At 41.8% G+C, this 14,654-nt stretch overlaps 1 protein-coding gene across 1 annotated transcript in view; it reads right to left on the bottom strand.

Moving 5' to 3' along the window:
- Positions 1–14,654, bottom strand: part of LOC126212713 (protein shuttle craft) — a 283,723-nt gene that overhangs the window by 75,528 nt on the left and 193,541 nt on the right. The window contains exon 15 of the mRNA XM_049940125.1: positions 2,420–2,641. Coding sequence (XP_049796082.1) covers positions 2,420–2,641 — 222 coding nt within the window. The remainder of the gene's footprint in view (positions 1–2,419; positions 2,642–14,654) is intronic.

The raw sequence follows: 14,654 nt of genomic DNA, 5'->3' as shown, positions 1-14,654 counted from the left end.
ACTGAATAGTGCACGGTACATCCAAACCGTCATCGAACCCATCGTTCTACCATTCATAGACCGGCAAGGGAACTTGCTGTTCCAACAGGACAGTGCACGTCCGCATGTATCCCGTGCCACCCAACGTGCTCTAGAAGGTGTAAGTCAACTACCCTGGCCAGCAAGATCTCCGGATGTGTCCCCCATTGAGCATGTTTGGGACTGGATGAAGCGTCGTCTCACGCGGTCTGCACGTCCGGCACGAACGCTGGTCCAACTGAGGCGCCAGGTGGAAATGGCATGGCAAGCCGTTCCACAGGACTACATCCAGCATCTCTACGATCGTCTCCATGGGAGAATAGCAGCCTGCATTGCTGCGAAAGGTGGATATACACTGTACTAGTGCCGACATTGTGCATGCTCTGTAGCCTGTGTCTATGTGCCTGTGGTCCTGTCAGTGTGATCATGTGATGTATCTGACCCCAGGAATGTGTCAATAAAGTTTCCCCTTCCTGGGACAATGAATTCACGGTGTTCTTATTTCAATTTCCAGGAGTGTAGATGTAGCTATGCTCCTCAACTTGGTCCTACAGGATCAGATGTGCAAAATAGAAAATGAAACTACCGTTGGAGCTTGGTCAGTTTTTAAATGTGTTTTGGATTTTAAGGTATCTGAAGCAAAAATGCAGCAGCAACATTTTGAATAACGACATTAGCGGCTCATTCTGGGGGTCAAAATTTTTCTAATTTGCTGGGCAACAAAGTGTTATACATAGAACAAGACTGTGCGCCTCCCCACTTTCTATCAATCCTTAAAATCTCAAGTCTGGTCTCGGCAGCCAGAAACTGCAATCATGCGTGTGTGAACTGCGTTTGTGTGAGTGTGTGTGTTTGCATGGGCATGTGTGTGTACGACGTGTAATTCCGATGAAGGCCTTTACGGCCGGAAGCTTACTTGTTGACAGTCTTTTTGTTGTGCCTATCATCTCTGCTATATGGTTAGTAGTAATCTATCCTTTTTGTAATATTGCGATTTTGGTTTCATATTTTTAACAGTTAACAAAGAAAAGGGATGTTGCCTCTTATGTGACTTGCCCTGTATATTGTTACGTATTACTCATGCACTAAAGTGCTCGTCATTTACGATGGCGGCCGAGTTTAGGTTCATTATGCGCATCTGACGTCACAAAACACAGTCAGCCAATGAACAGAGAACGACGCTGCCAGATCTCGACCGCAGTGCAGAGCACGGATGAGTGTCTTCAGTTTTAGAAACGTTCAGTCATAAATAAATTAATTGAACACAAGCAATGTCTCGATAGCAGACTTTCTTTTCTAGAAAGTTTGGAAAAAGCATTCTTTATACCAATTGCTTCATATTCTATTAATTAATTAATCCAAACAAGCAATAAGCTTCCTAATTAAGACGATAGCAAGGAAAGGTGTTTGTATCATTCTCACTAACCGCTTTTTCGCAATAAAGAACAGCGGTAATTGTTTATTTCCTATTGTACTTCGACGAAACATGAGTAATTCATAGTCATACCAACAGTGTTTGTCAGTATTTTGCACGCTATATTGAAGTCCTTCGGAATATGTATTGAATGACGAGCTGCGTTAGCATAATGGTTGTAGTGTTTGGCTGCAAAGCAAAAGGTTCTGAGTTCAAACCTTGTTCGGTGCTTAACATTTTCTTTATTTAAAAACAATATCGAAGTGTCTTACTTCATGAATTTTATTAGTTTGAATGTAATTTTTTGAAATTTCTAGTGGCAACTAAAATCGACTATACGGAAACTATACGCTATGGACTTTTACCTCTGCAAACTCTTCAAAATTTTGTGCAATGGTTTACTACATATAATGCTGCACAATAACTGCGTTGAACATCGAAACAAAATTAAGTCATTTATGGGAGAAAGGTATCAGTCCAGAAATTGTGTAAAAATCAAATTATTGGGCCAAATAGTTTTTGTGAAATCGAATGATAAAGTGTGTCAAAGCAGTCTAAACACCATGTGTCTGCACATGCGAGCAGTGCAGTGTTGACAAAATCGCACACAGCTCGGAATGCGGGGAGCACGTCTCTGTAGCAGTGAAAGGGTTAATGCTGCCGTGGTGGGTTTACTTCATAAACTGCGCGCTCCCCCCTAAACGTAAGTTTGCAAACTATACTATACTATGGCGCTGCTTCTATTGGCGCGTGCGTCGTTTGCAACTGGCAACACCGCAATCTCCCGCGTCTGGGCGGGCATGTGCGAGCCGCCAAGATAAAAGAATTGAACTATACACATAGCCAAATAACTGAAATGTTGGGTTACAAAGCACATTTCGTTAGACATAAGGGAAAACTCAAAGACCCTTATACTGACAAGGTAAATAAATGCATAAATAAATAAGACAGATTGATCAGACAGCATGCACACTCGTGGGTTCTCACCATCTCGCGGCACGGCGTGTCAGGACAGGGCCCGTCGTGGCAAGGTGCCGCACACGGGTGTCCGCAGAGCTGGCGCTGCTTGGTGCAGGGCTGCGTGCACGTCTGCGGGCACGGCCCCGCGTGGCAGGCCGTCGCGCACGTGTGCCGCCCGCACGGGAGGTCCTTCCCACACGGCCGGCCACACGACAGCTCCGTCTGGTGGCACGGCACTGCCTTCCGCAGCTGCAATGACGACAGTGGTCACCTCAAGAGCATTGTGACACGTGTAATCAGTAGCAGGGGTTGTGTGGCGTGGACTGGGCGGTTTTTTAGGTTAGATGGCCTCGGGCAAGTACAGAAAGGGCAACAGCCTCAAAGGGTGCGGAGCAAAGTCAGGACATGCGGGGACCAAGCAGCAATCGGTATTGTAATTGTAAACTGTCAAAGCTGCGTTGGTAAAGTACCGGAACTTCAAGCGCTGATAGAAAGCACCGAAGCTGAAATCGTTATAGGTACAGAGAGCTGGCTTAAGCCAGAGATAAATTCTGCCGAAATTTTTACAAAGGTACAGACGGTGTTTAGGAAAGATAGATTGCATGCAACCGGTGGTGGAGTGTTCGTCGCTGTTAGTAGTAGTTTATCCTGTAGAGAAGTAGAAGTGGATAGTTCCTGTGAATTATTATGGGTGGAGGTTACACTCAACAACCGAGCTGGGTTAATAATTGGCTCCTTTTACCGACCTCCCGACTCAGCAGCGTTAGTGGCAGAACAACTGAGAGAAAACTTGGAATACATTTCACATAAATTTCCTCAGCATGTTATAGTCTTAGGTGGAGATTTCAATTTACCAGATATAGACTGGGACACTCAGATGTTTAGGACGGGTGGTAGGGACAGAGCATCGAGTGACATTATACTGAGTGCACTATCCGAAAATTACCTCGAGCAATTAAACAGAGAACCGACTCGTGGAGATAACATCTTGGACCTACTGATAACAAATAGACCCGAACTTTTCGACTCCGTAAGTGCAGAACAGGGAATCAGTGATCATAAGGCCGTTGTAGCATCCCTGAATATGGAAGTTAATAGGAATATAAAAAAAGGGAGGAAGGTTTATCTGTTTAGCAAGAGTAATAGAAGGCAGATTTCAGACTACCTAACAGATCAAAACGAAAATTTCTGTTCCGACACTGACAATGTTGAGTGTTTATGGAAAAAGTTCAAGGCAATCGTAAAATGCGTTTTAGACAGGTACGTGCCGAGTAAAACTGTGAGGGACGGGAAAAACCCACCGTGGTACAACAACAAAGTTAGGAAACTACTGCGAAAGCAAAGAGAGCTTCACTCCAAGTTTAAACGCAGCCAAAACCTCTCAGACAAACAGAAGCTAAGCGATGTCAAAGTTAGCGTAAGGAGGGCTATGCGAGAAGCGTTCAGTGAATTCGAAAGTAAAATTCTATGTACAGACTTGACAGAAAATCCTAGGAAGTTCTGGTCTTACGTTAAATCAGTAAGTGGCTCGAAACAGCATATCCAGACACTCCGGGATGATGATGGCATTGAAACAGAGGACGACACGCGTAAAGCTGAAATACTAAACACCTTTTTCCAAAGCTGTTTCACAGAGGAAGACCGCACTGCAGTTCCTTCTCTAAATCCTCGCACAAACGAAAAAATGGCTGACATCGAAATAAGTGTCCAAGGAATAGAAAAGCAACTGAAATCAGTCAACAGAGGAAAGTCCACTGGACCTGACGGGATACCAATTCGATTCTACACAGAGTACGCGAAAGAACTTGCCCCCCTTCTAACAGCCGTGTACCGCAAGTCTCTAGAGGAACGGAGGGTTCCAAATGATTGAAAAAGAGCACAGGTAGTCCCAGTCTTCAAGAAGGGTCGTCGAGCAGATGCGCAAAACTATAGACCTATATCTCTGACGTCGATCTGTTGTAGAATTTTAGAACATGTTTTTTGCTCGAGTATCATGTCGTTTTTGGAAACCCAGAATCTACTATGTAGGAATCAACATGGATTCCGGAAACAGCGATCGTGTGAGACCCAACTCGCGTTATTTGTTCATGAGACCCAGAAAATATTAGATACAGGCTCCCAGGTAGATGCTATTTTTCTTGACTTCCGGAAGGCGTTCGATACAGTTCCGCACTGTCGCCTGATAAACAAAGTAAGAGCCTACGGAATATCAGACCAGCTGTGTGGCTGGATTGAAGAGTTTTTAGCAAACAGAACACAGCATGTTGTTATCAATCGAGAGACATCTACAGATGTTAAAATAACCTCTGGCGTGCCACAGGGGAGTGTTATGGGACCATTGCTTTTCACAATATACATAAATGACCTAGTAGATAGTGTCGGAAGTTCCATGCGGCTTTTCGCGGATGATGCTGTAGTATACAGAGAAGTTGCAGCATTAGAAAATTGTAGCGAAATGCAGGAAGATCTGCAGCGGATAGGCACTTGGTGCAGGGAGTGGCAACTGTCCCTTAACATAGACAAATGTAATGTATTGCGAATACATAGAAAGAAGGATCCTTTATTGTATGATTATATGATAGCGGAACAAACACTGGTAGCAGTTACTTCTGTAAAATATCTGGGAGTATGCGTGCGGAACGATTTGAAGTGGAATGATCATATAAAATTAATTGTTGGTAAGGCGGGTGCCAGGTTGAGATTCATTGGGAGAGTGCTTAGAAAATGTAGTCCATCAACAAAGGAGGTGGCTTACAAAACACTCGTTCGACCTATACTTGAGTATTGCTCATCAGTGTGGGATCCGTACCAGATCGGGTTGACGGAGGGTGCGTTTCTGGATGAGGTATCGAGTATATTGCTTCCCCCTACCTATACCTCCCGAGGAGATCACGAATGTAAAATTAGAGAGATTAGAGCGCGCACGGAGGCTTTCAGACAGTTTTCCATGGCTGTGTGTATTGCAGTTGTGTTTCTGTGTGTGGCGCGTGACCTTGAGTGGGACTTAGCCGCTGAGCGAGGCAGCGAGTGTGCGAGAGAGAGCGCTGTGGAGTGTGTGAGAGAGAACGCAATAAAAGGAACAAAAAAGGAGAGCTACAAAAAAAGTTAAATGACATAGCAAAGGATTAGAACTGAAAACATTATATTTAAACCAATTCATTGAATAAAAATATTGATTGCAGTCATTTCAACTATGATGTAAAAATGTAAGTAACACTAAACAGGATCTGTACCCACAAACTTCACTGTACCAGACAAATTACTTACTAGGCTACAGTGCTGTTATGAAATGACTGCTGTTTTCAAGGTTGTAGTGGATCACAAGAAATTCTGAAATTACATTTTGTTGATTACTCAAAAATGAGGGCCCTCCACTGTGACTGACTGCAGGGTGTCATGCCCACACCCCCATATACACGATTTCAGAAAGTTGATTCCACACCTGGGGACCTCTCCTCGTAAGGCAACCAAATTTAATATTACTTGGAATAACATTATCAAAATTCACAGAACCATCACGAGATATTGCAAACTGTGATGGAAACAAAGATGAAACGGATGACATTTTGTTGACGGTACCCAGGTATCCTCTGGCCAAAGCAGGCACCGTCGCATCATTTACATCTCTGTGGTTCCATCATTTCTTTATCTACCAGTTATATCCTGACAAAAAAAATGGCGAGTACCATCAGGACCACAGATTTTTCTTGAAAATTAATGTGAAAAGCGTACTGAGAACATTTATAATAGAGGACTAGTTGTTCCCATAAACAGGAGGAATCAATTCCAAATTATTTTGCAAACACAGTGGTGGTGGTGGTTTCTGTTGCAGTATTCAGTCCAAAGACTGGTTTGATGCAGCTCTCCGCACTAGTCTGGCCTGTGCAAACTGCTTCATCTCTGTGTAACTACTGCAACCTACATCAAACTGAATCTCCTTACTGAGTACAAGCCTTGGCCTCCCTCTACAACCTTTACCACCTCCACATTTTACCCCATTACCAATTCACAATTCCTCGATGCCTCAGATTCTGTCCTATCAACCGATCCGTTCTATTAGTCAAGTTGCACAATAAATTGCTTTTTTCTTCCAACTGCATTCAGTACCTCTTCATTAGTTATCTGTTCTACCTACCTGAACTTCAACATTCTTCCGTAGCACCATGTTGCATAAGCTTCCACTTTTTTCATGTCTGTACTGTTACTGATCCCTGTTCACTTACGTAAAAGTTTTCAAATAGTTGATAAGGGCTACAAAATGAATCTTTTAGCAGAATTTGAAATGTAAAAACATTCCCACCAAAATTCAAAAATTAGTTTAATAATCAATTTGCATTAAAAAACAGTCACTATTTTGACTGCACATTCTCTCTTCTAAAATATGACAACTAGCCTATTCCTTTAATATATCAGAGCTATGTGCCATTTATTCTCAAATGTATGATATGCGCTTTCTTTATATACTCCAGTTATATTTCATATGCTTTTATACGAGGGCCGTTCAGAAAGTAACCTCCGGTTGATTTAAAAAAATACACCAAGTTAAATAAAAATATTTTAATATATACATCTTACAACTACATCTTTGCACTATTTTTCTACATAGTCTCCATAGCGATTGAGGCACTTATCGTATCTCTTCACAAGCTTTGAAATTCCTTCTGCATAAAAATCACCCGCTTGTGCCTGGAGCCAGCCTGTGACCGCATCTTTGAGCTCTTCGTCGTCATCAAACCGCTGTGACCCGAGCCATTTCTTCAAATGCATGAAGAGGTGATAATCACTTGGCGCCAGGTCTGGGCTGTAAGGTGGACGGTTGATAACGTCCCACTTGAAGGACTCAAGAAGGGCCGTTGTTCTGCGAGCAGAGTGAGGACGGGCGTTATCGTGCAAAAAAACGATACCGGAAGTCAGCATACCACGGCGTTTGTTCTGTAAAGCCCATCGTAACTTTTTTATTGTTTCACAGTACACGTCTTAATTAATGGTCGTACCACGTTCCATGAATTCAACCAACAACACCCCTTTGGCATCCCAAAACACCGTTGCCATCAGTTTTCCGGCAGAAAAATCTTGCGAGGCTTTTCTTGGTTTGGTAAGCGAATTTGAATGTGCCCACATCTTTGATTGTTCTTTTGTCTCAGGGTTCACGTACTTAATCCAGGTTTCGTCACCCGTCACGATTCTGTTTAACAATGGTTCTCCTTCGTCCTCATAACGTGACAGAAAGTCTAATGCAGAGGCCGTTCTTTGAGTTTTGTGGTGGTCGGCAAGAATTTTGGGCACCCATCGTGCACAGAACTTACGGTAACCCAATCTTGCTGTCACTATCTCGTACAAGAGTGTCTTAGAAATCTGTGGAAAACCAGTAGACAACTCCGACATTGAGAAACGTCGATTTTCACGAACTTTTGCATCAACTGTCTGAACGAGTTCGTCAGTCACCAATGATGGTCTACCACTCCTCTCTTCATCACGAACGTTTTCTCGTCCACTTTTAAATAAACGTACCCATTCACGGACAATTCCTTCACTCATAACTCTCGGTCCGTACACGGCACAAAGCTCACGATGAATAGCTGCTGCAGAATATCCTTTGGCTGTAAAAAACCTTATGACAGCACGCACTTCACATTTGGCGGGGTTTTCTATTGCAGCACACATTTCAAACTGCCACAAAAACTAAACTAGCGCAGGTACGACGTTCACTCGACCACGGCTTGATGCCGACTGACCTGTTGAGTGCGTGAACGCACAGATGGCGTCGCTACTCCCCCCACAACCCGCACTGTGACCAATCGGAGGTTACTCTCTGAACCGCCCTCGTATATATGCTCCTAGCTGCTAGCGTCTTGACATGTACATAGCTGTGATTCAATTACCATAAATTGTCAATCAGTGTTTACAATAATCACACACAATATGTACATTTCTGGACATATCACGGCACTATACTTCTGTGAAGATGATGTTGAAGTATGCTAAACCAATACTACGCAAGTTTCGGTAATATACTTGTTGTTGTGGTCTTCAGTCCTGAGACTGGTTTGATGCAGCTCTCCATGCTACTCTACCCTGTGCAAGCTTCTTCATCTCTCAGTACCTACTGCAGCCTACATCCCTCTGAATCTGCTTAGTGTATTCATCTCTTGGTCTCCCTCTACAGTTTTTACCCTCCACGCTGCCCTCTAATACTGAATTGGTGATCCCTTGATACCTCAGAATATGCCCTACCAACCGATCCCTTCTTCTAGTCAAGTTGTGCCACAAACCCCTCTTCTCCCCAATTACATTCAATACCTCCTCATTAGTTATGTGGTCTACCCATCTAATCTTCAGCATTCTTCTGTAACACCACATTTCGAAAGCTTCTATTCTCTTCTTGTCCAAACTATTTATCGTCCACATTTCAGTTCCATACGTGGCTACACTCCATACAAATACTTTCAGAAACGACTTCCTGACACTTAAATCTATACTCGATGTTAAAAAATTTCTCTTCTTCAGAAACGCTTTCCTTGCCATTGCCAGTCTACATTTTATATCCTCTCTACTTCGACCATCATCAGTTATTTTGCTCCCCAAATAGCAAAACTCCTTTACTACTTTGAGTGTCTCATTTCCTAATCTAATTCCCTCAGCATCACCCAACTTAATTCGACTACATTCCATTATCCTCATTTTAGGTTTGTCGATGTTCATCTTTACCCTCCTTTCAAGACACAGTCCATTCTGTTCAACTGCTCTTCCAAACCCTTTGCTGTCTCTGACAGAATTACAATGTCATCGGCAAACCTCAAAGTTTTTGTTTCTTCTCCATGGATTTTAATTCCTCTTCCAAATTTTTCTTTTGTTTCCTTTACTGCTTGCTCAATATACAATTGAATAACATCAGGGAGAGGCTACAACCCTGTCTCACTCCCTTCCCAACCACTGCTTCCCTTTCATGCCCCTCGACTCTTGTAACTGCCATCTGGTTTCTGTACAAATTGTAAATAGCCTTTCGCTCCCTGTATTTTACCCCTGCCACCTTCAGAATTTGAAAGAGAGTATTCCAGTCAACATTGTCAAAAGCTTTCTCTACATCTACAAATGCTAGAAATGTAGGTTTGCCTTTCCTTAATCTCTCCTGAGGTAAGTCGTAGTGTCAGTGTTGCCTCACATTTTCCAACATTTCTACGGAATCCAAACTGATCTTCCCCGAGGTCGGCTTCTACCAGTTTTTCCATTCGTCTGTAAAGAATTCACGTTAGTATTTTGCAGTCGTGACTTATTAAACTGATAGTTCAGTAATTTTCACATCTGTCAACACCTGCTTTCTATGGGATTGGAATTATTATATTCTTCTTGAAGTCTGAGGGTATTTCGCCTGTCTCATACATCTTGCTCACCAGATGGTAGAGTTTTGTCAGGAATGGCTTTCCCAAGGCTGTCAGTAGTTCTAATGGAATGCTGTCTACTCCCGGAGCCTTGTTTCGACTCAGGTCTCAACTCCGGTACACATAAATGTATAGCCAAGGTATAAAGATTTACAATGTCCCTAATTTTGTAGGCTTCTGAAGATGACCGATTGATTTGTTGCAATTGGTAAAGTGTAATAAAAATATATTTCTAACTGATGATTGAAAAAATTATGTTAAAGGCTGCAGTCTAGAGAAATAACTTCAGAAAGACTTCCTGACACTCGAATTTCTCTTTTCAGTCACAAGTTATTTTGCTGCCCAAATAGCAGAACTTGCGTATGACTTTTAGTGTTTCCTTTCCTTCAGAATAGCTTACTTTAATTCAACTACATCTCACTGCTTTTGTTGATATTCATCTTATTACTGCTCTTTTTAAAACACTATACATTATTCTGTTCAATTAATCTTCCGATAAGGAAAAAGAACGAAGATTGGAATTTAACGTCCCATCAACATCAAAGCCATTAGATTGATTCAAAGAAGGTGAAGGAAATCGGCTATGCACTGTCAAAGCAATCGAGCTGGCATTTGTATTTAGGAAAATCACGGGAAACCTATATCGAAATGGACAAACGAAGGTTTGACTTACTGTCCACCGCAACACGAGTCAGTGTGCTAAAGACACTGTGCTCTTTGTTTGGTTTGACTGACTGAGGTTAGCTAATGACATAGTAGTTGTATCTGATGGCGAAGGGCTCAGAGGGTCAAAGTTTTCATTTCTTCTCTCTGGACTTTAATTCCTTTCAGAATTTCTCTTTTGTTTCCTTTAGCACTTGTTTGATCCTGCGAGGGGACACAACCTTACAGTAGGCACCTTCAATGCCGGGCAGGAGAGTTTGCGTATTTTGTTGAAATCGAGAGCTGTGCCAAGTGGTAGCGTAGCTACAGGCAGGGTTACCCAAGCCTGATTGGTCTCTACTGAGGAACCAGATGACGTGTCCCACAACATAGGACAGGGAGGGCTCTAGAGACGTAGTGAAACCAGCTTCCCTGCAGGAGTACCGTATTTACTCAAATCTAAGCCGCACTTTTTTTCCGGTTTTTGTAGTCCAAAAACCGCCGCTTGCAGCTTAGAATCGAGTGCAGAGTAAACGGAAGTTCTGAAAAATGTTGGTAGGTGCCGCCACAACTTATGCCGTCAAATATATGTAGCGCTACACAGGCATGCTTTGCAGGCACAAAGTCAGTAAATAAATTAAAAGAAAAGGTAGAAGAATGTAAACTTTATCCCATATATTCTTTCGTGTTTGCTGCTATCTCGTTTAAATCCTGTCTGCCCAGTAAACTAGGAAACTAGAGTGAGACAACAGCAAACTCTGAAGAATATACGTATCACGTCATTTTTATATTCATATTATTCTTATGCTGTATATTGATACAGTCAGAAATGAAGCACGGCAACTGACTGGATTTTTAAATCTAAGATGACTAATTTCTGTGCAGAATGTAATGTACTGAAGAGGCGTCTGCAAAACTTTTCAAACGGAGAAAAATTTTCGCTCAACTCTCGTTCAGAACATCTTCTATCATATGCATGGTTCTTGTTGATCATTATCAAAGAAAGCTGTAGTGTAAGTAACAACAAATAGCAGTCTCTTGCCATTGTTTCACTTATGAGACAATTCCTCCCTTTTTTTATTGTAAGTGGCGGAAGGGCGCACAAAAGCAAGCCGTGCCGTGAGCGGCAACAGGTCGTAAACACTCATTATCAGAATGCGACAAACAATGCATGACACAGTACAATAATGCATTTTCAGCTTAGAGTGATGTAAACACCTATAACAAAGAGAACGGCACTTATCACATCAAAGCAAAACAAGCAATCGATTCAAACCAGACAAAGCACGTGAAAAAGGAAGGGTACCTGTATAAATACGGACGGAGCGCCTGACACATAGCAATGGCTACTTGGTAAAGCTTAAATTTTAAGCTTACAACTCGAACCAAACTACTGTAGTTGTATCTTCATCCATTCGACCTAAATTGTGTCTCATGTTACAACGGATCAACTTTGTTTCGATTTGGAGGTGCGGCCTAAACCTTTTCTCTCCCCTTGAATTTCGAGTCTCAAATTTCAGGTGCGACTTACATTCAGGAAATTTTTTTTCCTTGCTTTCGAGTCTCATTTTTCAGATGCGGCTCAGATTCGAGTAAATACGGTAAACCTAATACATATCCTGGACCTCCAGGATGTGTGTCGGGCATAGAACTAGTAACCCCCTACTGTAAAAAAAAAGAGGATATTACCGATATTCCACAGAAGCCTCAGATACTGGATGGAAAGCATGTATCACAACTCTGGCACAGGAAATGGATAAAGGATCTGACAGCAGCATCATAGAATGTGAGAACAATACTTCAGCCTGGAAAAATGAAAGAAATAGCCAATGTAATTTTGAAACTTAAATATAATGTCGTAGGGCTACAGAAAATAAGATAGCAAGGAAATGGGCAGATAGATAAACCTGCACACTCACTAGTACTTAGTGAACCAGAAGAAAGAACAGGCCATAATAATATGAATGAACAATTGAGCCCCTGGGGAAGATGGCACAATCCTCGAGTTAATAAAAACTGGTGGTGAGGCAGTAATAAAGGAACTACCCACATTAATATCAAATATGTACGAAACAGAAACTATGTCAGATAATTGGAAAAACTGGAATAATAATCCCCATTTATAAGAAAGGGGACAGAACTGCATGTGAAAACTCTAGAGGTGTAACACTCCTAAGCACAGCTTATAAGATCTTCACAAGTATATTAAACAAAAGGATACAGAAGTGCACAGAACACATACTAGGGGAATATCAGTGTGGCTTTCGACCAGTCAGAGGAACCACTGATCAAATATTTGTGATAAGACAAATTATGGAAAAGTTCTACAAATGTGATATAGATCTGCATTTCCTATTCGTCGACTTCAATCAAGCCTTCGACAGTATAAACTGGCAAGAACTATACAGAGCACTGGAAGTAGTTGGTACATGTGCTAAACAAATAAGACTAATCAGAGTGACAATGACAGAGACAAGAGCAAAAGTGAAGGTCCTTTGCAGAACAGTGAAAGCTTTGACTTTAATAAAGGTGTGAAGCATGGTGATAGTCTCCCCATTGTCCTATTCAATATAGCCGTTATAGTGCAGTAAATAAAATCAACAAAAGAGGCACCATATTCATGAAAACTAGCCAGATATGTGCATACGCTGATGACACTGATTGCTATAGTAAGAAGAAATATCAATACACTCCAAGAAACATACCGGGCAATGGAAACAAAAGGCTTAAAAATTGGCCTCACAGTAAATGAAAAACAAAACAAAATGTACGGTGAGGCCAGAAGAACCCATAAGACCTGAACATCAATGGGAAATCTTCAAAGGAGTGTCCTCTTTCAACTACTTGGGAGCTCTAATAACAAATGATAACAGCATTGGAGAGGCTATAAGGGAAAGAATATAAGCAGGAAACAGAGCTTACTTTGCAAATATGTACCTTTTCACAAACAACCTTGTTACAGGAAAAACAAAACTGCCAATATATAACTCCCTAGACCGCCCGGTTATCACATACTGGTCAGAGGTGTGGTTGCTGACAGAACATGACAAAAAGGTGCACTAAGAACATTTGAGTGGAAAATACTACGCAAAATCTATGGTCCAATAAGGGAGGAAGAATGCTGGAGAACACACTACAATGTCAAATTACAAGTGTTAATGGAAGGTAGGGACATAGTAAAATTTGTGAAATCACAATGAATATGATGGCTAGGACATGTGGAGAGAAAGGCATGGGATAAAATTCCAAAGAAAATGATGAACAGAGAGAGATTCAGCTAGGCGAAAAGAGGAAGATGGATTGATGACGCAATAGTGGATCTCAGCAGTATGGGAGTCTGGTGGTGGAAAAGAGCAGGAAACAACAGAGAAATGTGGAGGAAGATCATTCAAAAATCAGGGTGCAGACTTAATAACAGAGGGGAGAGGCTACATCCTATCTCATTCCCTTCTCAACCATTGCTTTCCTTTCATGTTCTTAGATTCTAACTGCAGTTTGTTTTCTGTACAAGTTGTAGATAACATTTCACGTAGACTATTTTCACCTACTACATTCTGAAAATCAAAGAATATATTCCAGTCAACAGTTCCAGAAACTAAAAATGTAGGTCTGACTTGCTTTAATTTATCTTCTAATGTAAGTCATTGCATTCAGTATTGCAGTATTGATGGTTGCTGTCAGTGTGTCCAACTACGGGAGTAGCTGAAGTATCTTCGTATATTCATCTTACAGTGAGTCACAGGGTAAGGAAAGGAAAACCTAGGTTTATGGCATTCAGAGACTTAGGGAAAGGTTTTGACAACGTTGACTGCAACACTCTCTTTGAAATTCTGAGGATAGCAGGAGTAAAATACAGGGAGTAAGAGGCTATTTACAAAAGTGGGAGGGGGGGGGGTTCAGAAATTAACGTACAATAATTTTTTTCTCCTCTCTTATTGCAGATCGAACATTGAAACTTCACAAAGACACAGTTTGAAGCTTGTACTACAGTGGGTATTATGTTTTCGTGTGCAGCACCAGCAAGAGAAGCCAGAACAACAAATATGGTTTGCATGTTACTGTTGCCAATTTGTGAAGAGCAGCGAAGCGTAGTTCGATATTTGTGGGCCAAGGGGCATAAGCTGGGTGAAATTCACATGCACGACATGTATGGGGACAACTGCACGGATGTGTCCATTGGCGTGCATTCTTCCAAGAGGATTGTGTAAAAATTAGTGATTCGCCATATTCCAGATGGCCAG

The sequence above is a fragment of the Schistocerca nitens genome, chromosome 11, assembly GCF_023898315.1.
Source record: "Schistocerca nitens isolate TAMUIC-IGC-003100 chromosome 11, iqSchNite1.1, whole genome shotgun sequence".
Lineage (NCBI taxonomy): Eukaryota > Metazoa > Arthropoda > Insecta > Orthoptera > Acrididae > Schistocerca > Schistocerca nitens.
This window is presented reverse-complemented; position numbering and strand designations above follow the sequence as displayed.